The sequence below is a fragment of the Pongo pygmaeus genome, chromosome 18 (assembly GCF_028885625.2).
Source record: "Pongo pygmaeus isolate AG05252 chromosome 18, NHGRI_mPonPyg2-v2.0_pri, whole genome shotgun sequence".
Classification (NCBI taxonomy): domain Eukaryota; kingdom Metazoa; phylum Chordata; class Mammalia; order Primates; family Hominidae; genus Pongo; species Pongo pygmaeus.
Genome location: NC_072391.2, coordinates 4,686,555 through 4,709,371, shown reverse-complemented (window position 1 = coordinate 4,709,371; position 22,817 = coordinate 4,686,555). Strand labels below are relative to the sequence as shown.

Below are 22,817 nucleotides of genomic sequence, written 5' to 3'. Positions count from 1 at the left end.
AAAAAATTTAGCCGGGCATGGTGGCTCCTGTCTGTAATCCCAGCTACTCAGGAAACTGAGGCAGGAGAATCGCTTGAACCCAGGAGGCGGAGGTTGCAGTGAGCCAAGATCGCACCACCACTGCACTCCAGCCTGGGCGACAGAGCAAGACTCCACCTTGAAAACAAAAAACAAAACAAAACAAAAAAAAACTGAAATCAGTGCAAGTAGCAGCAACTTCAAAAGTGAGTTAGGGCTGGGCATGGTGGCTCCCACCTGTACTCCCAGCACTTTGGGAGGCTGAGGCAGGTGGATCGTTTGAGGCCAGGAGTTCAAGAACAGCCTGGCCAACATGGTGAAACCCCCCTCTCTACTAGAAATACAAAAAATTAGGCCGGGCGCGGTGGCTTACGCTTGTAATCCCAGCACTTTCGGAGGCCGAGGCGGGCGGATCACGAGCTCAGGAGATCGAGACCGCGGTAAAACCCCGTCTCTACTAAAAACACAAAAAAATTAGCCGGGCGTGGTGGCGGACGCCTGTAGTCCCAGCTACTCAGAGAGGCTGAGGCAGGAGAATGGCGGGAACCCGGGAGGCGGAGCTTGCAGTGAGCCGAGATCGCGCCACTGCACTCCAGCCTGGGTGACAGAGCGAGACTCCGTCTCAAAAAAAAAAAAAAAAGAAATACAAAAATTAGCCAGGCATGGTGGTATAGCAGGATGAGCCGCAGACAAGAACCCCTCAGACAATGAGTTGTAGAAGGAAAGAGCTTTACTCAGCTGGGAGCATCGGCGGACTCACGACTCCAAACACCGAGCTCCCCAAGTGAGCAATTCCTGTCCCTTTTAAGGGCTTACAACGCTAAGGGGGTCTGTGTGAGAGGGTCGTGATCAATTGAGCAAGCAGCGGGTACATGACTGGGGGCTGCATGCACTGGTAATCAGAACGGAATGGAACAGGACAGGGATTTTCACGATGCTTTTCCATACAATGTCTGAAATCTATAGATAACACAAGCAGTTAGGTCAGGGGTTGATTTTTAACTACCAGGCCCAGGGCGCTGTGCTGGGCTATCTGCCTGTGGATTCCATTTCTGCCTTTTAGTTTTTACTTCTTCTTTCTTTGGAGGTAGAAATTGGGCGTAAGACAATATGAACCCAGGAGGTGGAGGTTGCACTGAGCCAACATCATGCCACCACTGCACTCCAGCCTGGGCGACAGACAGAACCAGACTGTCTTAAAAAAAAAAAAAAAAAAAAAAAAAAAAAGGCCGGGTGCGGTGGCTCACGCCTGTAATCCCAGCAATTTGGGAAGCCGAGGTGGGTGGATCATGAGGTCAGGAGTTCGAGCCCAGCCTGGCCAAGATGGTGAAACCCTGTCTCTACTAAAAATACGAAAATTAGCCGGGCACGGTGACGGTTGCCTGTAATCCCAGTTACTCGGCAGGCTGAGGCAGAATTGCTTGAGCCCGGGAGGCAGAGATTGCAGTGAGCGGAGGTCGCTGCACTGCAGCCTGGGCAACAGAGTGAGACTCCGTCTCAAAAAAAAAAAAAAAACAAAAAAACTGGGCACGGTGGTTCATGCCTGTAATCCCAGCACTTTGGGAGGCTGAGGCGGGTGGATCACTTTAAGTCAGGAGTTCGAGACCTGCCTGGTCAACCTGGTGAAACCCCGTCTTTACTAAAAAATACAAAAATTAGCCGGGCTTGGTGGCACATGCTTGTAATCCCAGCTACTCGGCAGGCTGAGGCAGGAGAATCTCTTGAACCCGGGGGGCGGAGGTTGCAGTAAGCCGAGATCGCACTACTGCACTCCAGCCTGGGCGACAGACCAAGACCCTGTCTCAAAAAAATAAAAATAATAAAATTTTAAAAGTGAGTTAGGCAAAGAAATATCAAGCGGACAAGGCCTCAAGGGATAAGAGTCATGGACATAGCTTTAATTATCTTTGCTTGACGCCCAATACCTGAAAATTAAGATGTTCATGCAAGATAAAGAGGTAATTTTTCTCCTCCTCCCAGTCGTCACCCGTAGCATCCAGTTAAGCGGCTCTCCACCTTGCTCATTTTGGTCTATCTGGATTTACACAAATTCACTGTGCACGTGCCTGGGGCGGGCAAACCCGGAAAGGACGCTGAGTCCCGCGGGATCCAGGAGGAGCCAACTGCGCCGGAGGAGGGGTTTCGGCCGACACGTCGGGATTGGCGGCTGCAGCCAGGGGTCCTCGGACGCTGGGTTTCCGGGAGCGGCGCTCTGCCGGGTGGGGCCGGAGCTGCGGGGAGGGAGTTGGCGCCTAGCGCGCAGCTCCATCCCCGCCTCTGCAGTGGACTCTGCCGCAAAATCGGGGTCCCGGGCTCCTGGAACTTGTCCCGCCCAGGCCGCGGCGAGGTCACTCCAGCCGGTGGGACCCGGGCCAGGGGGCGGGTGACCGGAACCGGGGGAGGCGGGAAGGAGGAGGGGATCGGGCCCAAGGGAGACGAGGTGGGTCGCGGGACCCCGGTATCTCGGGACGGGCGTCTTGCCGCTCCGAGCCCAGCCGCCCCCCTCGACACATAATCGGTGCGTAGACAATCGGGGTGTCTTTTGTCGTTCCTGGCGGGAACCCTCGCCCCACCCCCAACTTCACGCCTCCCACTACCCCCAGATCTCTCTGGACCGCATTCGTCCCCTTCTCGTCCTCATGGTGGACAAAAAACTGGTGGTGGTTTTCGGAGGCACAGGTGAGCGAAACCCCAAACTGGGGCCCCTGCAGAGCCAGGGCGCTTAGCCCTAAAGACCGCCCGTCCTGGGGTTTGCAGGGAGGGGTAAGGTCACTGGGACCCCCGACCCGGGTTGGGGCTGTGGTCGCAGGAACAAGGCCCGTATTGCTTTCCAATTTTTTTTTTTTTTTTTTGGACGGAGTTTTGCTCCGTCACCCAGGCTGGAGTGCGATGGCACGATCTCGGCTCACTGCAACCTCTGCCTCCCGGGTTCAAGCGATTCTCCTGGCTCAGCCTCCCGAGTAGCTGGGATTACAAGCGCATGCCACCACACCTGGCTAATTTTTGTATTTTTAGTAGAGACGGGGTTTCATCATATTGGTCAGGCTGGTCTCAAACTCCTGACCTCAGGTGATCGACCCGCCTCGGCCTCCCAAAGTGCTGGTATTACAGGCATGAACCCCCACGCCCGACCTGCTTTCCAAATTAAAAAAAATAAATTACTTAACTTATTTGAATAGGAGTATTTGAACATGATACCAAAATTAAATCTTTCTAGCCTCCTCTTCCAGCTCATCTATCGCTGTTACCAAGTTTCTTGAATATCCTGCCAGAGTAGATAACATGTTATCATTTTTTCAAATGATAACATATTTCACTCCTATTTTTTTCTTATTTATACATATTTAATATCTATAACAGCTTTATTGAGATATAATTCACATACTATACAATCTACCTGTTTAAAGTCTGCAACTCACTGGTTTCTAGTGTATTCATAGAATTGTACAACCATCACCACAATCAATTTTAGAAAATTTCCATCACTCCAAAAAGAAACTCTGGCCCAGGTGCAGTGGCTTAACCCTGTAATCCCAGCACTTTAGTTGGACCAAATGGGCAGATCACTTGAGCTGAGGAGTTTGAGACCAGCCTGAGCAACATGGCAAAATCTCGTCTCTACAAAAAAATACAAAAATTAGTGGGGCATGGTGTCATGCACCTATAGCTACCTGGGAGGTTGAGGTGGGAGGATCACCTGAGTCCAGCAGGTCAAGGCTGCAGTGACCTGATTGTGCCGCTGCACTCCAGCCTGGGTGACAGAGTGAGACCTGATCTCAAAAAAAAAAAAAAAAAGAACTCAATGAACCTGTGAATAGTTACTCCCCATTCTTACTCCTCGCAGCCAACCCCTAGAAAGCTCCAATATACTTTTGGTTTCTATGGATTTGTCTATTCGGGACATTTCATATGAATAAAATCATAATATGTAGCCTTTTCTCTCTGGCTTCTTTCAGTTAGCATGTTTTCAAGGTTTGTTCATGTTGTAGTGTGTGTCCGGGCTTTACTCTCTTTTTTTTTTTTGAGATAGAGTCCCGCTTTGTTGCCCAGGCTGCAGTGCAGTGGCGTGATCTCTGCTCACTGCAACCTCTGCCACTTGGGTTCAAGTGATTCTCCTGTCTCATCCTCCTGAGTAGCTGGGACTACAGGCGTGAGCCACCATGCCTGGCTAATTTTTGTATTTTTAGTAGAGATGGGGTTTCGCCATGTGGGCCAGGTTGGTCTCAAACTCCTGACCTCAGGTGATCTGCCCACTTCAGCTTCCTAAAGTGCTGGGATTAGAGGCTTGAGCCACCACGCCCGGCCAACTTTACTTTTGTTTTAAGACAGTTTCTCTCTTGTTGCCCAGGCTGGAGTGCAATGGCGTGATCTCTGCTCGCTGCAACCTCTGCCTCCCGGGTTCAAGCAATTTTCCTGCCTCAGCCTCCCAAGTAGCTGGGATTACAGGTGTGCACCACCACACCGAGCTAATTTTGTATTTTTTTAGTAGAGACGGAGTTTCACTATGTTGGTCAGGCTGGTCTCAAACTCCTGACAGCTTTACTTATTTTTATGGCTGAGTAATATTCCACTGTATGGTTAGACCACATTCTGTTTATCCATTCATCAGTGGATGGATACTTCATTTATTTCCACTTTTTGGCTATTATGAATAAGGCTGCCGTGGAACATTGGTGTACATGTTTTTCTGAGTTAGGGTCTTGCTCCAGCCCAGGCTGGAGTGCAGTGGCTCAACTGTCACTCACTACAGCTTTGACTTCCAAGCCTCAAGCAATCCTCCTGCCTCAGTCTCCTGAGTAACTGGGACTTCAGATGAGCGCTAACAGGCCCAGCTGATTTTTTAATTTTTTGTAGAGACTGGGTCTCACCCTGCTGCCCAGGCTGGTCTCCAACTCCTGGCCTCAAGCAAAACCCATCCCCCTTACCCTCCCAAAGTGCTTAGATTACAGGTATGAGCTACTGTGCCCCGCCTCAGTCCTTATTTTTGATGCATTTCCGTGTAAATTGCAGATATGTGTACACCGCCCTTCCATACTAAAGTATGCATAACATTAGCTGGAATTCAGTATTTGTTTACAGATTTTTTTAAATTATGAGGTAAAATATACATATAATAAAGAATTTTTTTTTTTTTTTTTGGAGACAGGGCCTTACTCTGTCACCCAGGCTGGCGTGCAGTGGTGTGATCACGGCTTACTGCAGCCTCAACCTGCCGGCCTCAGGCTTTCCTCCAGCCTCAGCCTCCCCGGTAGCTGGGACTGCAGGCACATGTCACCACGCCCAGCTAGTTTTTGTATTTTTTTGTAGAGATAGGGTTTCACCATGTTGCCCAGGCTGGTCTCAAACTCCTGGGCTCAAGAGATCTGCCTGCCTCAGCCTCCCAAAGTGTCAGGATTACAGGCATGAGCTACCGGGCCCAGCTGCAACGCGCAAAATCTTAAGGGTACATCTGACAGATGCGCATACCTGTGTGACTCAAGCTCCATCGAGATCTGAATAAGTTTTTGTATTCCTTTCTGTTAACTATTTTTCTTTGTCCCATTTTTGAGCAGATCTGAATATGGTTGTGTATCTGAATATGGCTTTATATTCTACTTCAGGAAGAATTTAAATCCCATCAAGATCTGAATATGGTTTTTTTCTTTTTTTTTGTGACAGAGTCTCCCAGGCTGGAGTGCAGTGGCTCAATCTTAGCTCACTGCAACCTCTGCCACCCTGGTTCAAGCGATTCTCCTGCGTCAGCCTCCTGAGTAGCTGAGATTACAGGCTCCACTGTGCCCAGCTAATTTTTTTTTTTTTGAGACAGAGTCTCGCTCTGTCGTCCAGGCTGGAGTGCAGTGGTGCGATCTGGGCTCACTGCAAGCTCCACCTCCTGGGTTCATGCCATTCTCCTGCCTCAGCCTCCCAAGCAGCTAGGACTACAGGCGGCGGCCACCACGCCCGGCTAAGTTTTTGTATTTTTAGTAGAGACAGGGTTTCACCGTGTTAGCCAAGATGGTCTCGATCTCCTGACCTCATGATCCGCACGCCTCGGCCTCCCAAAGTGCTGGGATTACAGTCGTGAGCCACCACGCCCGGCCTAATTTTTTTTATTTTTAGTAGAGACGGGGGTTTCACCATCTTGGCTAGGCTGGTCTTGAACTCCTGACCTGGTGATCCACCTGCCTCAGGCTCCCAAAGTGCTAGGATTACAGCCACTGCACCCAGCCTGAATATGGTTTTGTATTCTACTTTTTTTACTTTATTACATCACAAATATTTTTTCTTTTTTTTTATTATTATACTTTAAGTTTTAGGGTACATGTGCACAATGTGCAGGTTAGTTACATATGTATACATGTGCCATGCTGGTGTGCTGCACCCCTTAACTCGTCATTTAGCATTAGGTATATCTCCTAATGCTATCCCTCCCCACCTACACCCCACAACAGTCCCCAGAGTGCATCACAAATATTTTTACCTTTATTTTTTTGAGACCAAGTTTCGTTCTTGTCGCCCAGGCTGGAGTGCAATGGCGCGATCTCGGCACACCGCAACCTCTGCCTCCTGGGTTCAAGCGATTCTCCTGCCTCAGCCTCTTGAGTAGCTGGGATTACAGGCATGTGCCACCACGCCTGGCTAATTTTGTATTTTTCGTAGAGACAGTGGTTTCTCCATGTTGGTCAGGCTGTTCTCGAACTCCCGACTTCAGGTGATCTACCCGCCTCGGCCTGTCAAAGTGCTGGGATTACAGGTGTGAGCCACCGCACCAGCCCCTTTTTTTTTGAGAGAGAATCTCGCTTTGTCACCCAGGCTGGAGTGCAGTGGCGCAATCTGGGGTCACTGCAACCTCTGCCTCCTGGGTTCAAACGATTCTCCTGCCTCAGCCTCCTGAGTAGCTGTGACTACAGGCGGGTGCCACCACGCCCGGCTAAGTTTTTGTATTTTTAGCAGAGACAGGGTTTCACTGTGTTAGCCAGGATGGTCTCGATCTCCTTACCCGGTGATCCACTCGCCCTGGCCTCCCAAAGTGCTGTGATTACAGGCGTGAGCCACTGCGCCTGGCCTTTTTTTTTTGATACAGATTCTCACTCTGTCACCCAGGCTGCAGTGCAGTGGTGCAATCTCAGCTCACTGCAACCTCCGCCTCCTGGGTTCCAGCAATTCTCGTGCCTCAGCCTCCTGAGTAGCTGGGAGTACAGGCATGTGCTGCCACACCCAGCTAATTTTTGTATTTTTTGATAGAGGTGGGGTTTCACCGAGCCAAGATCGTGCCACTGCACTTCAGCCTGGGTGACAGAGTGAGACTCCATCTCAAAAAAAAAATAAATAAAATAAAAATACTTGAATGAGAATCGTCGCTGAGAAGGTTTCCTGGATGTTCCCTGCTGTGGTGGAATACTCCCTTCGGGGTTTCGCCCTTCAGTGGGACTTTCAGGCAGGTCTGACCTGAGAGGACTTTTTGACTCTCTGTAGGTGCCCAGGGTGGCTCCGTGGCCCGCACACTCCTGGAAGATGGGACATTCAAGGTTCGTGTGGTGACACGAAACCCTAGGAAGAAGGCAGCAAAGGAACTGAGGCTGCAAGGTGCAGAAGTAGTTCAGGGAGACCAAGATGACCAGGTCAGCATGGAGCTGGCCCTGAATGGGGCTTACGCCACCTTCATCGTGACCAATTACTGGGAGAGCTGCAGCCAGGAGCAGGAGGTCAAGCAGGTGAGGGCAGGCGGGAGCTGCAGGGAGGCCGGGCCGGGCTAGGAGCAGAGCGCCTGGGAGGAGCTCCGACTCTGCAGGGAAGGCCGACCACTGCAGGCCTTTCCCTCTTCTTCATGCCTCTGCCTGCTCTAGGCTGTGAAGCAGGTGGACGCTGTTGCTTTCTCATCCAATGACTTTTTTTTTTTTTTTTTTTTTTGAGGCAGTCTCAGTCTCAGTGAGCAACCACGCCTGGCCTGTTTGTTTTTAATCAAAAATGTTAGAAGTTGTTTTTTTTTATTTAAATAATTTCCACTTTTATTTTAGATTCAGGGGTACATGCACAGATTTGTTACATTGGTATATTGAGTGATGCTGAGGTCTGGGGTGTGACTGGACCTGTCACCCAGGTAGTGGGCACAGTACCCAGTAGGTAGGCTTTCAACCCTTGCCTCCCTCCCTCCCGTGGTCCCCAGTGTCTGTTGTTGCCTTCATGTCCATGTGTACCCATCCGAACTTGTTATTAGCCTTGACCCTTTCTTCAATTATGGTCTTACCTAGAAGCCCATTATATAGAGCGGACAAAGACAACTTCTCTGATTAATGCAGATCTTTTTTTTTTTTTTTGAGACGGAGTCTTGCTCTGTCGCCCAGGCTGGAGTGCAGTGGCGCAATCTCGGTTCACTGCAAGCTTCGCCTCCCGGGTTCACACCATTCTCCTGCCTCAGCCTCCCGAGTAGCTGAGACTACAGGTGCCCACCTCCATGCCCAGCTAATTTTTTGTATTTTTAGTAGAAACGGGGTTTCACCGTGTTAGCCAGGATGGTCTCGATCTCCTGACCTCGTGATCTGCCCGCCTCGGCCTCCCAAAGTGCTGGGATTACAGGTGTGAGCCACTGCGCCCGGCAGTTTTTTTTTTTTTTTTGAGACGGAGTCTCGCTCTGTCACCCAGGCTGGAGTGCAGTGGGGTGATCTTGGCTCACTGCAACCTCTGCCTCCCAGATTCAAGCAGTTCTCCTGCCTCAGCCTCCCGAGTAGCTGGGATTACAGGTGTGTAGCAGCACACCCAACTAATTCTTATATTTTTAGTAGAGACGGGGTTTCACCATGTTGGCCAGGCTGGTCTTGAACTCCTGACCTCAGGTAATCTGCCCGCCTCAGCCTCCCAAAGTGCTGGGATTACAGGCGTAAGCCACATGCCCGGCCCTAAGCAGATCTTATTTCTTTTATTTATTTATTTATTTTTTGAGACCGAGTTTCACTCTTGTTGCCCAGGCTGGTGTGCAATGGCGCAATCTTGGCTCACCACAACCTCCGCCTCCTGGGTTCAAGTTATTCTCCTGCCTCCGCCTCCCAAATAGCTGAGATTACATGCATGCGCCACCATGCCCTGGTAATTTTTTTTGTATTTTTAGTAGAGACGGGGTTTCTCCATGTTGGTCAGGCTGGTCTCGAACTCCCGACCTCAGGTGATCTGCCTGCCTCGGCCTCCCAAAGTGCTGGGACTGCAGTCATGAGCCCCCGCGCCCAGCCCAGCAGATCTTATTTCTAATCCTGATGATTCCGTGTGGGCTTCCTGGTACTGTCACGACAAAGGACCATAATCCACGTGGCTTAAAACCATAGAAATCAGCTGGGCACAGTGGCTCATGCTTGTAATCCCAGCACTTTGGGAGGCCAAGGCGGGCAGATCAGTTGAAGTCAGGAGTATGAGACCAGCCTGGCCAACACAGTGAAACCCCGTCTCTACTAAAAATACAAAAATTAGCTGGGCATGGTGGCGGGCGCCTGTAATCCCAGCTACTCAGGAGGCTGAGGCAGGAGAATCGCTTGAACCCAAGAGGCGGAGGTTGCAGTGAGCCAAGATGGCGCCACTGCACTCCAGCCTGGGCGACAGAGCTACACTCTGTCTCAAAAACAAAAAAAAAAACAAAAACCATAGAAATCGATTCTCTGATATTCTAGAAGTCCAAAATCAAGGTGTCAGCAACGTCACCCTCTCTCCAGAGGCTTTGAGGCCAGGCGTGGTAGTTTATGCTTGTAATCCCAGCACTTTGGGAGGCTGAGGTGGGCAGATCACTTAAGGTCAGGAGTTCAAGACCAGCCTGGCCAACACGGCAAAACCCTGTCTTACAAAAAATACAAAAATTAGCCAGGCATGGTGGTGGGCGCCTGTAGTCCCAACTACTCAGGAGGATGAGGCAGGAGAATTGCTTGAATCCAGGAAGCAGAGGCTGCAGTGAGCGGAGATCACGCCACTGCACTCCAGTCTGGGTGACAGAGTGAGAGTCCATCTTAAAAAACAAAACAAAATAAGGGGTTTGAGGGAAATCCTTCTTCACGGTTTCCGGCTTCTCGTGGCTCCAGGTGTTCCTGGGCTTGTGGCCACAAAGCTCCAATCTCCGCTTCCCTCTTCGCATGGCCTTCTCCAGGTGTCGTCTCTTCTCTCGTCTCTCATAAGTACCCTGGTTACTGGATTTAGGGCCTATCTAGTTAGTGCAGGATGTTCCCATCCCAAGATCCTTCATGTAATTACATCTGCCAAGACCCTTTTTCCGAATAAGGTCACATTCAGTTTTCAGGAATGAGGATGCGGCGTATCTTTTCGGAGGCCACCATCCGAATCCCTGCATCACCTCATGCAGTATGTAGTGTTGTCATCTGCATTTAACCAGCGAGGTCAGGATGGTGCCATCACTTCTCTGGGGTCACAAAGCTCGTACATGGCAGAGCCTGATTGGAACCTAGGCAGCTGTGGTGCCTGTGTATAGCCTCCCAGGGCTGTCCAAGGAAGACGGCTGAGCTCCATGGGCAGGGTGTTCTCACACCAGCAGAGATGGGACGTGTGCATTTTCCTTTGGGCCTCCATGCAGGCTGTCCCCCTGCAGCTGACCTGTCCGCCCCTCCTATGTTGCACATGGCGGGCCAGAGTCGGTAGCTGGTAGAAGGCTTCCAGGGCTGTGTTAACGGGCGTGGTGTCATGTGTGAACATCATTCCAGGAGAGGGGGCCTCCTCGGGTAAGTGGGGTCTGGCTGTTAACCTCGCAGATGGTGGCCGCTCCGGGATTAGAACGCTGGGGCTGTGACCAGGGACAGACGTCCTTCCTCTGAGCCTTGTGTTCTCTCCTTCCCTGCCCTCCAGGGGAAGCTGCTCGCTGATCTGGCCAGGCGCCTGGGCCTCCACTATGTGGTCTACAGCGGCCTGGAGAACATCAAGAAGCTGACGGCAGGGAGATTGGCCGCTGCGCACTTTGACGGCAAAGGGGAGGTGGAGGAATATTTCCGGGACATTGGCGTTCCCATGACCAGTGTGCGACTGCCCTGCTATTTTGAGAACCTCCTCTCCCACTTCTTGCCCCAGAAAGCCCCAGATGGAAAGAGTTACTTGCTGAGTAAGTGCCCTTCCTCGCAGCACATGGTGAGGCAGAGCTCTCGCCTTGTAAACCCGTTGGTGTAGCAGACTGCGGGCCGCTGTCACGTGGTGCCAGGTTCAAGCCGTGGCTCCCTCATGTTAGGCCCAGGACTGAGCACATCCTGTCAGCTTGCGGGGCCTCATCTTCCTGTTCTGTGAGATGGGCTTTATACCAACATTCACAGGGATGGCAAGATCTACTGAGATGGTGGTGACGCAATATTCGCTTGGTCCATTGGAAGACTTTACAGAGAGAACGTAGTGATGGTCAGTTCTCCTTCAAAGATAAGGAGGAGGGCCGGGCACTGTGGCTCATGCCTGTAATCCTAGGACTTTGGGAGGCTGAGGCGGGGAGATCACCTGAGGTCAGGAGTTCGAGACCAGCCTGGCCAACATGGTGAAACCCCATCTCTACTAAAAATACAAAAATTAGCTGGGCATGGTGCCACCCACCTGTAGTCGCAGCTACTAGGGAGGCTGAGGCAGGGGAATCGCTTGAACCCAGGAGGTGGAGGTTGCAGTGAGCCAAGATTGTGCCACTGCACTCTAGCCTAGGCGACAAGAGCGACACTCCGTCTCAAAACAAACAAAACAAAAAAACCAAAGACAAGGAGGAGAGGATTTGGAAAATGAAGTTTGTGAAATCAGCAGATTTCACAAACTAGGAAAGCTCTTTCTTCTCAGTGCCCACTGGGGCTATAAACAGGTTAGGTGCACTGGCCCTGGCTGGGAAGGAGGCTCACCCAACCTGTGTCCTGCTGGCCACTCAGTGATCACGGCAGGAGGGGTTGGTGCCTCTGGCTGGCCACTTCTTACCCCTCTGCTTGAATGCCATGTCACCCTTGCATAAGGGCCTGCGGGGCTTCAAGATAGCCCATGGGAGTCCTGCTCACCTGACGGGCCGAGTCTGGTGGTAGCAGTAGCCCCTTGGTACCACCATTTATTATAGTTTGCAAAGCTGGCCGGGCGCAGTGGCTTACGCCTGTAATCCCAGCACTTTGGGAAGCTGAGGCGGGCGGACCACCAGGTCAGGAGTTCGAGACCAGCCTGGCCAGCATGGTGTGAAACCCCATCTCTACTAAAAATACAAAAATTAGCCAGCCCGACGTGGTGGCGCACACCTGTAATCCCAGCTACTCGGGAGCTGGGGCAGGAGAATCGCTTGAACCCAGGAGGCAGAGGTTGCAGTGAGCTGAGATTGTGGCACTGCACTCCAGCCTGGGCAACAGAGCGAGACCCCGTCCCAAAAAAAAGGCTGGGCGCGGTGGCTTACGCCTGTAATCCCAGCACTTCGGGAGGCCAAGGAGGGCGGATCACGAGGTCAGGAGATCGAGACCATCATGGCTAACTTGGTGAAACCCCTGTCTCTACTAAAAATACAAAAACTTAGCCGGGTGTGGTGGCAGGCGCCTGTAGTCCCAGCTACTCGGGAGGCTGAGGCAGGAGAATGGTGTGAACCCGGGAGGTGGAGCTTGCGGTGAGCCGAGATTGCGCCACTGCACTCCAGCCTGGGCGACAGAGCGAGACTCCGTCTCAAACAAAAACAAAAAACAAAAACCTGCAGTCAGGGATATCTCCTGCTCCGGTCTCTGAGCTCTGTGCCCTCGAGCTCCCAGGTTATCTGAACAGGAAGCTGCACTGGCCCCTGTCTCTAGGTAAGGAGGATGGGACCCGAGCATTTCACAGGCCACACCCAGACACTTGCCAGCCTCCCCATCTACAAAACCTCAGCCTGGAAGGTTGCGAGTCATTCATTCATTCAGGATTTATCAAGCGTTTATCATGGATGTGCTGCTCTAGGCCAGCCGTTGGTGTCTGGTTAATCAGGATTCCTGGTAAGTGAGTTGGTATTTGGAGTATCCACCCAGAGGTGGACATTCCAGCTTCCAGGAATTTAGGATATGACAGAGTACTTCAGGCTGGTGCCTCGGGATCAGAGTACTTCAGGCTGGTGCCTCGGGATCAGAGTACTTCAGCCTGGTGCCTCTGTAGCAGCTTTCAAAGTCCTTTTCCTTTGTCCCTTCTCCGTCATCCTAGCGCTGAGAGAGCTGGGCAGGCCCAGGTTCTTAGCTGCATTCTAGGAATGCAGTGACCCAGGCTCAGAGAGCCTCAACAGCCTGCCCTAGGTGGCAGTACCCGGATTCTATCCCGTTTCCTGACTCAATTCCACTGCTGCCTCTGTGCTACCACAAATAGCAAGACTTGTCTTAGCTATGCCCGAGTGCTGGAGTGTGCAGCTGACTGCTGGGAAGAACCAGCTTGGACCCTTTGGAGAGGGGCTCTGTCCCTGCCCGTGTCTGCCCTCAGGACATGTACCAGCTCACGTCTCTGCCCCACAGGCTTGCCCACAGGTGACGTTCCCATGGATGGCATGTCCGTGTCTGACCTGGGTCCTGTGGTGCTCAGCCTGTTGAAGATGCCAGAAAAATACGTCGGCCAGAACATGGGGCTGAGCACTTGTAGGCACACGGCCAAGGAGTACGCTGCCCTGCTCACCAAGCACACCCGCAAGGTCGTGCATGATGCCAAGGTGGGCCTCCTGCCCCAGGGGACTCAGGCATGCTCGTCAGGGCTTTCTAGCTCCCATAGGGAGGGTGTATCTAGGGCTGCCCACCCCTCTGGGCATTGCATCTAAATTCATTTGGTTCATTGTCAACGTTTATTTTCTGCTGTTCCAGGAGCTAAGTGGCCACAGAGTGAAATTTCTGGCTTAGATGTTTTGACTAAATAGAGAGAAAAGCTTCCAGGAGGAGGGGGCCATAGGAGCCAAGGCGAGGAGGAGTGAAAATGCAGGCCCTGCTGGGCTCCTCTGTGGGAGGGGATTTGAAGGGAAAGAGTCTGGAAAGATAGGCCCGACCCCTCCCCTGTTGGAGGGGATTTAAAGGGAAAGAGTCTAGAAAGATAGGCCCGACCCCTGCCCCCACTGGCCTGGCTGGGTGGGCAGGAGGCCTACTGGACAGACTCTTGGGTACCTGGTTTCTAAATGTTTGTCATTACCATTAGGAAAGTAAGACATACTCATTAAAGAATCTGGGAGGCTGGGTGCAGTGGCTCATGCCTGTAATCCCAGCACTTTGGGAGGCCGAGGCAGGTGGATCACCTGAGGTCAGGAGTTCGAGACCAGCCTGGCCAACATGGTGAAACCCTGTCTCTACTAAAAATAAACAAATTAGCCGGGTGTGGTGGCAGGCACCTGTAATCCCAGCTACTTGGGAGGCTGAGGCAAGAGAATCACTTGAACTCAGGAGGCAGAGTTTGCAGCGAGCTGAGATGTCACTGCACTCCAGACTGGGCGACAGAGCGAGACTCCAACTCCAAAAAAAAAAAAAGAATCTGGGAAACACTGGAGTCCTTAAAAGACAAAAGTTGGGCCGGGTGCGGTAGCTCACACCTGTAATCCCAGCACTTTGGGAGGCTGAGGCGGGCAGATTACAAGGTCAGGATATCGAGACCATCCTGGCTAACACGGTGAAACGCTGTCTCTACTAAAAATGCAAAAAATTAGCTGGGCGTGGTGGGCCTAACTCCTGGGCTCAAGCGATCCTCCCACCTCCACCTCCCAAAGTGCTGGGATGACAGGTGTGAGCCACCGTGTCTGGTCAAGCTTTGGTTTTGAGCAAGAAAGTGATGCAGGCAGGTCTCTGATTTGGAAGGGACTGAGATATTTTTGTCTCATGATCTGAAAATAATAGTCTTTTTATTTATTTATTCATTTTTGAGACAGGGTCTCACTCTGTTGCCCAGGCTGGAGTACAGTGGTGTGATCTCAGCTCACTGCAACCTCCACTTCCTGGGTTCAAGCGATTCTCCTGTCTCAGCCTCCTAAGTAGCTGGGATTACACGCACCCACCACCAAGCCCGGCTAATTCTTGTATTTTTGGTAGAGATGGGGTTTTATCGTGTTGGCCACGCTGGTCTCGAACTCCTGGCCTCAAGAGATTTGCCTTCCTCAGCCTCCCAAAGTGCAGGGATTACGGGCATGAGCCACAGCATCTGGCCAAGAAGAATCTTTAAACTGATCTAGAATGCCAGGCAGCTCACGAGAGCAGCAGTTTCTGAACTTTCGGCTCTTAGTAGAAGTTTTCAAATGACCTTGTACTGAGGACCTGGGTCAGGGACTGAGACAATAGTGGCTCTGGGTGTAGCAGGTCGGGAGACCCCAGCCCTGGGGCACTGGAGGATGCCGGCCATGACAGGCTCCTCTGCTTCCAGATGACTCCGGAGGACTACGAAAAGCTTGGCTTTCCCGGTGCCCGGGACTTGGCCAACATGTTCCGTTTCTATGCCCTGAGACCCGACCGTGACATCGAGCTGACCCTGAGACTCAACCCCAAAGCCCTGACGCTGGACCAGTGGCTGGAACAGCACAAAGGGGACTTCGCCCTGCTGTGACCTGCCCGCCTCGCGGCCCCTTGTCGGGGTCAGGGGCACCAGAGGGGCAGAGGCACTAACATCTGAATAAAGCCATTGTTCTCCCAGATGGCTTCCAGGAGAAAAGGACTCTGCTTCCAGGACTTGAGTTGGGGTGGTAGCTGTGTACCAACACAGCAGTAAGTGGGGGGGAGTGGGGCGTCCAGGGCTGTACCAACACAGCAGTAATGGGGGGGTCTAGCGCTGTACCAACACAGCAGTAAGTGGGGGGTCCAGGGCTGTACCAACACAGCAGTAAGTGGGGGGTCCAGGGCTGTACCAACACAGCAGTAAGTCGGGGGGTCCGGGGCTGTACCAACACAGCAGTAAGGGGGGGTCCAGGGCTGTACCAACAGCAGTAAGGGGGGTCCAGGGCTGTACCAACACAGCAGTAAGGGGTCCAGGGCTGAAGGGATCACTTGGTGACTGGGACGAGTGACCTAAACGTGTTTAGTCAAACAGGTGTGAAGTGGCCTGTTCTGACCTCAGCTAGCAGAACAGCTCTGACCAGCAGCCTCTGTTCTCACATGTGAAATTCATTCACAGACGGGGACATAGCACAGGACACAGAGGAGCCCCAGGAGCCGAGCTTCTGACACACCCATTTCATCTCCAGAGCTAGTGAGGCCATCTGCACATGCGAGCTGGAGACAGGCTCTGCAGGGAGGCGGGGGAGATGTGGGCTTCTCCCTTTCTCTCCTCATCCTTGTCCTGGAAGGAGCTGGCCTTGGGATGCCATCCTGGACACAGGTGAACTTCAAACAGGTTGGAAAAAGGAAAATCGGATGTGGCAGAGTTGTGGTCCACAACGCACAGTAATTGGACACTGCTGGGAAAAGGTGACACTGCCTGCAGCAAAGGCTGGGAAGCAAAACTGAAGGAGAAACAACCCACCTTGCTTGCTGGGGTGGGTCACAGAGAAGAGGGACAGAGGCCGAGAGACCAGTCATTTGCCTGAGAGTTTGTGGTCCATGGCAGCTCCGATTTTTTTTTTTTTTTTTTTTTGAGACGGAGTCTCACTCTGTCACCCAGGCTGGGGTGCAGTGGCACGATCCCAGCTCACTGCAGCCTCCGCCTCCTGGGTTCAAGTGATTCTCCTGCCTCAGCCTCCCGAGTAGCTGGGATTACAGGCATGCACCATCAAGCCCAGCTAATTTTTGTATTTTTAGTAGAGACGGGGTTTCACCATATTGTCCAGGATGGTCTCGATCTCTTGACCTCGTGATCCGCCCGCCTCGGCCTCCGAAAGTGTTGGGATTACAGGCATGAGCCACCGTGCCCAGCCAATTTTTTTTTTTTTTTTTTTAAAGAGTCAAGGTCTTGCTCTGTTGCCCAGGCTGGAGTGCAGTGGCAGTCATAGCTCGCTGCAACCTTCACCTCCCAGGCTTAAGCGATCCTTCCACCTCAACCTCCTGAGTAGCTGGGATTACCATACAGGTGTGAGCCACCGAGCCCAGCAGTTCTGTGAATTTCAACACGTTTAGGTTTGTGTGACTACCATCACAGTTTTCATTTTTTTACTTCCCCACCCTGGCTCTGGCACCCCCAGGCACAAAAGTTCATTCTATCCATTGACTGAAGCATTTCTTTGACAATTTACCAGTATGCTGGGCCCTAAATACAATGTAGCAAAAAAAGTTATGTTCCCTGCCTTGAGGAGCTTATATTTAGTGGGAGAGCCTGATAGAAACACACAATAAATAGTTATGAATCCACGCCTGTAATTCTGGCATTTTGGGAGGCTGAGGTGGAGGATGGCTTGAGTTCAGGAGTTCGAGGCCAGCCTGGACAACATAGCAAGACCCCATTTCTACTTAAAAAAGGAAATACCAAAGAAACAAGGGCCAGGCGTGGTGGCTCATGCAGGTGGATCACTTGAGGTCAGGAGTTCGAAACCAACTTGGTCAACATGGCAAAACTCTGTCTCTACCCAAAAATACAAAAACTAGCTGGGCGTGGTGGCATGTGCCAGTAGTCCCAGCTACTCAGGAGGCTGAGGCAGGAGAATCAGTTGAACCCAGGAGGTGGAGGTTGTGGTGAGCTGAGATTGTACCACTGCACTCCAGCCTGGGCAACAGAGGGAGACTCTGTGTCAAAAACAAAAAACAGAAGAAATGGTGGCAGGCGTGGTGGCATGTGCCCGTACTCCCAGCTACTCAGGAAGCTGTGGTGGGAGGATCACTTGAGCCCAGGAGGTCAAGGCTGTAGTGAGCTGTGATTGCACCACCACAAGCCAGCCAGGGCAACAGAGTGAAAACCTTTCTCAAAAACAAAACCAAACCCAAAAAACAAATTGACATAAGGGCTGCAAAAAACAAAACAGGAAGGATAAATAAATGGGGACAGAAGCAGCATCGGGGGAGGTGACCAGTAAGCTAAGGTCTGTGGATCATGCCCTTAGCCATATGACTGTGGACCCACTTTGCCTTTTACGTTCCCACCTGGCCCATTTGTGACCCTTCAAGAGTCATGAGAAATAAGCAGAACTTCTAGTTAAAAGACAAGACCTGCACAGTATTTATTAACAAGCAAGAGTGTGAAACAAGCCTCTTGCAGGAGCCGTGCAGCTGCCATACTCTACATCAGAGCCGGCTCTGCAGTGCTACGAACACAGGGGGGCAGGGGCAGCTGGAGGCCTGCGGGCCTGGAGAGGATTCTTGCACACTGAGGGGGGTTTGGTTGACAGGGAAGGAAACAAAGGCCAGTCCACCAGAACCCAAAGGACTATGAGTGAGGAGGGGGCTCAGGTTGGAAACAACCCAATCCCAGGCCTGAGGTGGGAATGGGGCTGAGGACCAATGCCTGAGAGCTGGCCTTGTCCACCCTCCTAATGTTTTTTTTGAGATGGAGTCTCACTCTGTTACCCAGGCTGGAATCCCGTGGCGCAATCCTGGCTCACTGCAACCTCCGCCTCCCAGGTTCAAGCGGATCTCCTGCCTCAGCCTGCCGAGTAGCTCGGAGTACAGGCGCCGACCACCAAGTCTGGCTAATTTTTGTATTTTTAGTAGAGACAGGGTTTCACCATGTTGGCCAGGCTGGTCTCGAACTCGTGACCTCATGATCCGCCCACCTTGGCCTCCCAAAATGCTGGGATTACAGGTGTGAGCCACCACGCCCGGCCCACCCTCCTTATGTTTAAGCAAGTGCCAAACATGCACCTCCCACAGGCTCACGGGCCTAGAGATACTTTATTTTCTTGAGACAGGGTCTGGCTCTGTCACCTAGACTGGAGTGGAGTTGCATGATCACAGCTCACTGCAGCCTTGAACTCCTCAGCTCAAGCAATCCTGCCACCTCAAGCTTTCTAAGTAGCTGGGACTACAGGTGCAAGCCACCACTCCCAGCTAATTTTTTAAAATTTTTTGTAGAGATGGGGGTCTCACTCTCTCGCTCCTGGGCTCACGCAATCCTCCCTCCTTGGCCTCCTAAAGTGTTTGGATTACAGGTGTGAGCCACCATGCCTGACCCTTTTCTTGTATTTTTAAATACATACTCCTACTCAGAAGCTTTAAAGAAGTCTGGTAACAAATACATCAGGAGCACAAGTGGAAATAAATGAAACCCAGGCCCAGAAAGGGCACTGAATTCTACAGCTGTTGCACGGCCACCTTTTTTTTTTTTTTAGATGAAGTCTCGTGCTGTCGCCCAGGCCAGAGTGCAATGGCATGATCTCCAATCACTGCAACCTTCACCTCCTGAGTTCAAGTGATTCTCCTGTCTCAGCCTTCTGAGAAGCTGGGATAACAGGCGTGCGCCACCACGCCTGGCTAATTTTTTTGTATTTTTGTAGAGACGGGGTTTCACCATGTTGGCCAGGCTGGTCTTGAACTCCTAACCTCAAGTGATCCACCCGCCTCAGCCTCCCAAAGTGCTGGGATTATAGGTGTGAGCCACCTCACCTGGTCATGCATAGCCACCTCTAATTCCTTGAGGGAAGGATGCTTCAACACAACAATGGTTTCTGTTTAGCAAGAAAATCCACCTTTCTCTTCCAAAGTCTTTCTCTAGGCTTCTGCTTTGAAGCAATAGGACATGAATGAGACTCAGGGCGACTGTTCCAGGAATAAGCCCAAGCTTTCACAAGAGACACGGTCTAGCTCCCCACTGCTGTATTCCCAGGAACCAGAACAGGGCCTGGTCCATACTGAGTGTCCACAGTAGGCAGGCAATCAGTATTTCATTAATGAAAATACTGGGAAGTATCTGAGATGAGCAGAATGTCACTGCTGAGCCTCTCCTGTCCGTCAGCTCTTTCCCGAGTCTCTTCTCCACCTGACCCAGCGAATAGACTCTCATCTCACCCTGCTCAGCCCGGAGTGCCAGAGTGGACTGAGCTGTGTATCAGGGCCCCTCTAGCCATGCCAGGCATAGAGCTTGGCTGGGAACCCAGAGTAGCCAAACTATAATACATAAAAATTTTGGCCAGGCATGGTGGCTCACACCTGTAATCCCAGCACTTTGGGAGGCCAAGGCGGGCAGATCACCTGAGGTCAGGAGTTCAAGACCAGCCTGGCCAACATGGTGAAACCCCCATCTCTACTAAAAATACAAAAATTAGCCAAGCGTGGTGGCATGCACCTGTAGTCCCAGCTACTCAGAAGCCTGAGACAGGAGAATCGCTTGAACCCAGGAGGCAGAGGTTGCAGTGAGCAGAGATGGTATCACTTCACTCCAGTATGGGCGACAGAGCGAGACTCCATTTCAAAAAAAAATAAAATAAAATTGAATGTAAAAGATGCAAAGACTGGAAAGAATGGAGGGAAACAATCCAGTGAGGGAGACTGAAATGCAGGGACCCAGGGACACTGGCCAGCTCTCACAGCATGGGCTCCCAAGGAAAAAGTCACATCCAGATTCTAGAACATTCACTCACATGGGACTGTTGTGTCATGGCAAGCACCCTGCTCTGGAATCCAAGTGAGGGTCAGCACTGTCGGCACCCCAGACCCATCTGCCTCTATGTGCTCTGGGTGGCTGTGAGCACAGCATGAGGCCAGCCACGTCTCCTGTAACCCCCATAAGCCACCTGCAGACGCTGTCTGAATTCTTTCAAAGAAGAAATGACCACAATTTAGGTTTTAAATATCTTTTTGCAATAGATAATCTTATTTACATCAATACAGAATCATTTTACATTCCTAAATCAAACACTAATAGATGCTTTATTTTAGTGAATTATAAAGGAAAACAAAAAGGAAACTGTTGAGAAGTGTTCTTCATTAACCTGTCTGACGACAGCCCGAGGATCCTGAAACACGTGGAAACTGCAACATGCTACCAGCAGAAGCTTGGGAATGGGGGTTCTGCTCTCACTGAATGGTGGGGAACCTTCAACTGCTTAGCCTGTGCTTTCCTTTTCTGAATCAACATTTACACAGGAAAAAAACAATGATTAGCACTGAATAATTTAAACACACTTCAGAAAATAGATGTCAACAGTGTAAGTGGGAGAACCAAGCCCCTGGCTAGCAACAGTGGCAGGGCTTCAGTTCCCAAGGCAGATGAAGTCTGGCCAGCACAGTGCTGCAGTGGGCTGTGGCTCAGCAGAAGGGCAGGAGCCCTTCATGCCTGGCTTACAACAACAGGACTCAATGGTCAGGGACAGGCGGCCATCCTGGATTGGGTGGGAGCAAGGACTGTACACCCTGACAAGGATCACCACCCACACGGTCAGGAGCAGAACCCCCAGGGACTCTCTGGGCCTCTATGTGCCCCGACTGTGCAGCTGCTTGGTACCCCGGGAATAAAAACTAACTGAGCAGAGCAGCTGATGCCTCGGCAGGGCCCCTCATCAGGGGAGGACGGTGCTGGTGGGGCCCGGGGGCCCCAGGCTCCCAGTGAAGACAACCTGTCAGGAAGAACTCATTCTGGAACCTCCCGGAGGTTTGCTGAGAAGGAAATTCATCACTTCGTAACTTGATGCAGCTTAAGGCTTCATTTCTAAGCTGTAAGCATGGCCTTTAATTAAGATCTCCACAATATTCAATTCCAAATTAAAGTTTTAGCCCTGCAAGAGTTTAACCATCTCCCTCTGCCTGAGCCAGGGGCCGTCACCTACCCATGGACAGGAAACTGCCACCAGCCTTTGGGGCTGCATCCTACTGCCCGGGATGTCCACTGTGACCTTTCCGTGGAGAGAGGTATTGTCCCATGATTTTGCTGTTGCCAAGGCCGTCCAGAGGCTCTGCGGGTGGGAGCTCAGTGCTGCTGTTCTGGAATCCTCCCGTCTCCCAGGTGCCCTTGCCCTTGGAGGGGCTGCTGCTTCCCGGCCTAGTTTCCAGTGGATCTTTTTCCTGAGCCAAAGAGATAGGCTGTTACCTTATACTCAACATCTCAAGGGAACACACCCCTGTGGCAAGCGTCTGTTAATCCCTGGAAAGCAGCTGTGCCAAGAGAGGGGCGAGAACCCCAGCCGCTGAGATGAACATAATAAACCAAAGTGGGTCCCAAGATGACGGCGAGCAAGCGCTACCCCTGGAGCAGCCCCCAGGCTTGCACAGCCCCGCGCTGTCCACGCAGGAGGGCAGCTTCCAAGCAGGCAGGACGTGAGAAGATCTGAGTTCTAGGCCTGGCTCTGCCTGACTCGCCCTCTGTGACCATGGGCAAGCCGGACCCACCACTGCAGGGGGGCTGTACAACAGCCCCGGCATCGCCACCTCCCCAGGAAGAGGACACAGACAGAGGCTGGCTGCGGCAGCCCAGCCAGTCCTGCACTACAGGCTGACTGCCAGGTCATCTATTCCCTAGGCTGAGAGGCCGGCTCCTAGTGGAGCTAGGTTTACCACACCTTGGACTGGCACCTGTTCCAACTCCTGGGAGTGGGCATACAATATTGGTTAAAGTGGGAGAAAACCAGGATTAGTTCACAGAGGAAAACAAAGGGAAAAAAACCTCCAGGGTTTTCCTACCTCGGCTGGGATATCAGGAGGTAAACATTTTCTTAAGTTTGGAAAGGAATCCCTCCTCGTCCTCCCCAGCCTCACGCCTAGCCTTGCTTCCTGCGGAGCTATCCATGGTGCTGCCACCTGGGCACAAACAGCAGAAAGAACTGGCGTCAGGGGCCCGCACCTCCACAGTCACATCCCAGGGCCCACCTACCCCCGCCTGGCCACCCAGGGGCCCACATTCAAGGAGCGGCCAAGTGCCACCTCAAGAAGAGTGGGGGCCACTCCTAAGATGGCACAGGATGCCTCACCTGGCAGACGACTGAGGTGAACAGGCCACTCAGAGCCTGAGGGTCTCCCAACTGCTCATGGACCCACAGCAGGGAAACAAGAAATAGAGATGGACTATGACAGCTGTCTCTA

The 22,817-nt window shown here is 51.9% G+C and overlaps 2 protein-coding genes across 9 annotated transcripts in view; one reads left to right on the top strand and one right to left on the bottom strand.

Annotated features, from left to right (window-relative positions):
- The first annotated feature begins 2,145 nt into the window (after window positions 1-2,145).
- NMRAL1 (NmrA like redox sensor 1) lies at window positions 2,146-15,578 on the top strand. 5 transcript variants are annotated; one of them, XM_054452521.2, is made up of 6 exons: window positions 2,146-2,378; window positions 2,622-2,697; window positions 7,474-7,712; window positions 10,831-11,080; window positions 13,440-13,630; window positions 15,313-15,578. In XM_054452521.2, exons 2-6 carry the CDS (start codon window positions 2,658-2,660, stop codon window positions 15,490-15,492), a joined length of 900 nt encoding a protein of 299 aa, XP_054308496.1. In that variant the 5' UTR covers window positions 2,146-2,378; window positions 2,622-2,657; the 3' UTR covers window positions 15,493-15,578. The 5 variants fall into 5 exon arrangements, with proteins under 5 accessions (XP_054308496.1, XP_054308497.1, XP_054308500.1 ...); XM_054452522.2 differs by having other exon boundaries at window positions 2,173-2,365; XM_054452523.2 differs by lacking the exon at window positions 2,146-2,378 and adding an exon at window positions 2,418-2,536.
- A 5,002-nt stretch (window positions 15,579-20,580) lies between these two features.
- Window positions 20,581-22,817, bottom strand: part of DNAJA3 (DnaJ heat shock protein family (Hsp40) member A3) — a 31,770-nt gene continuing 29,533 nt past the window's right edge. For 2 of the 4 annotated variants that reach the window (XM_054455765.2, XM_054455766.2), the window contains one exon: window positions 20,581-21,803. In XM_054455765.2, the coding sequence (XP_054311740.2) occupies window positions 21,781-21,803 (23 nt within the window). In that variant the 3' untranslated portion in view covers window positions 20,581-21,780. Of the gene's footprint in view, window positions 21,804-22,417; window positions 22,536-22,817 lie in introns of those variants that run through there. The other 2 variants (XM_054455764.2, XM_063655091.1) reach the window with 2 other exon arrangements.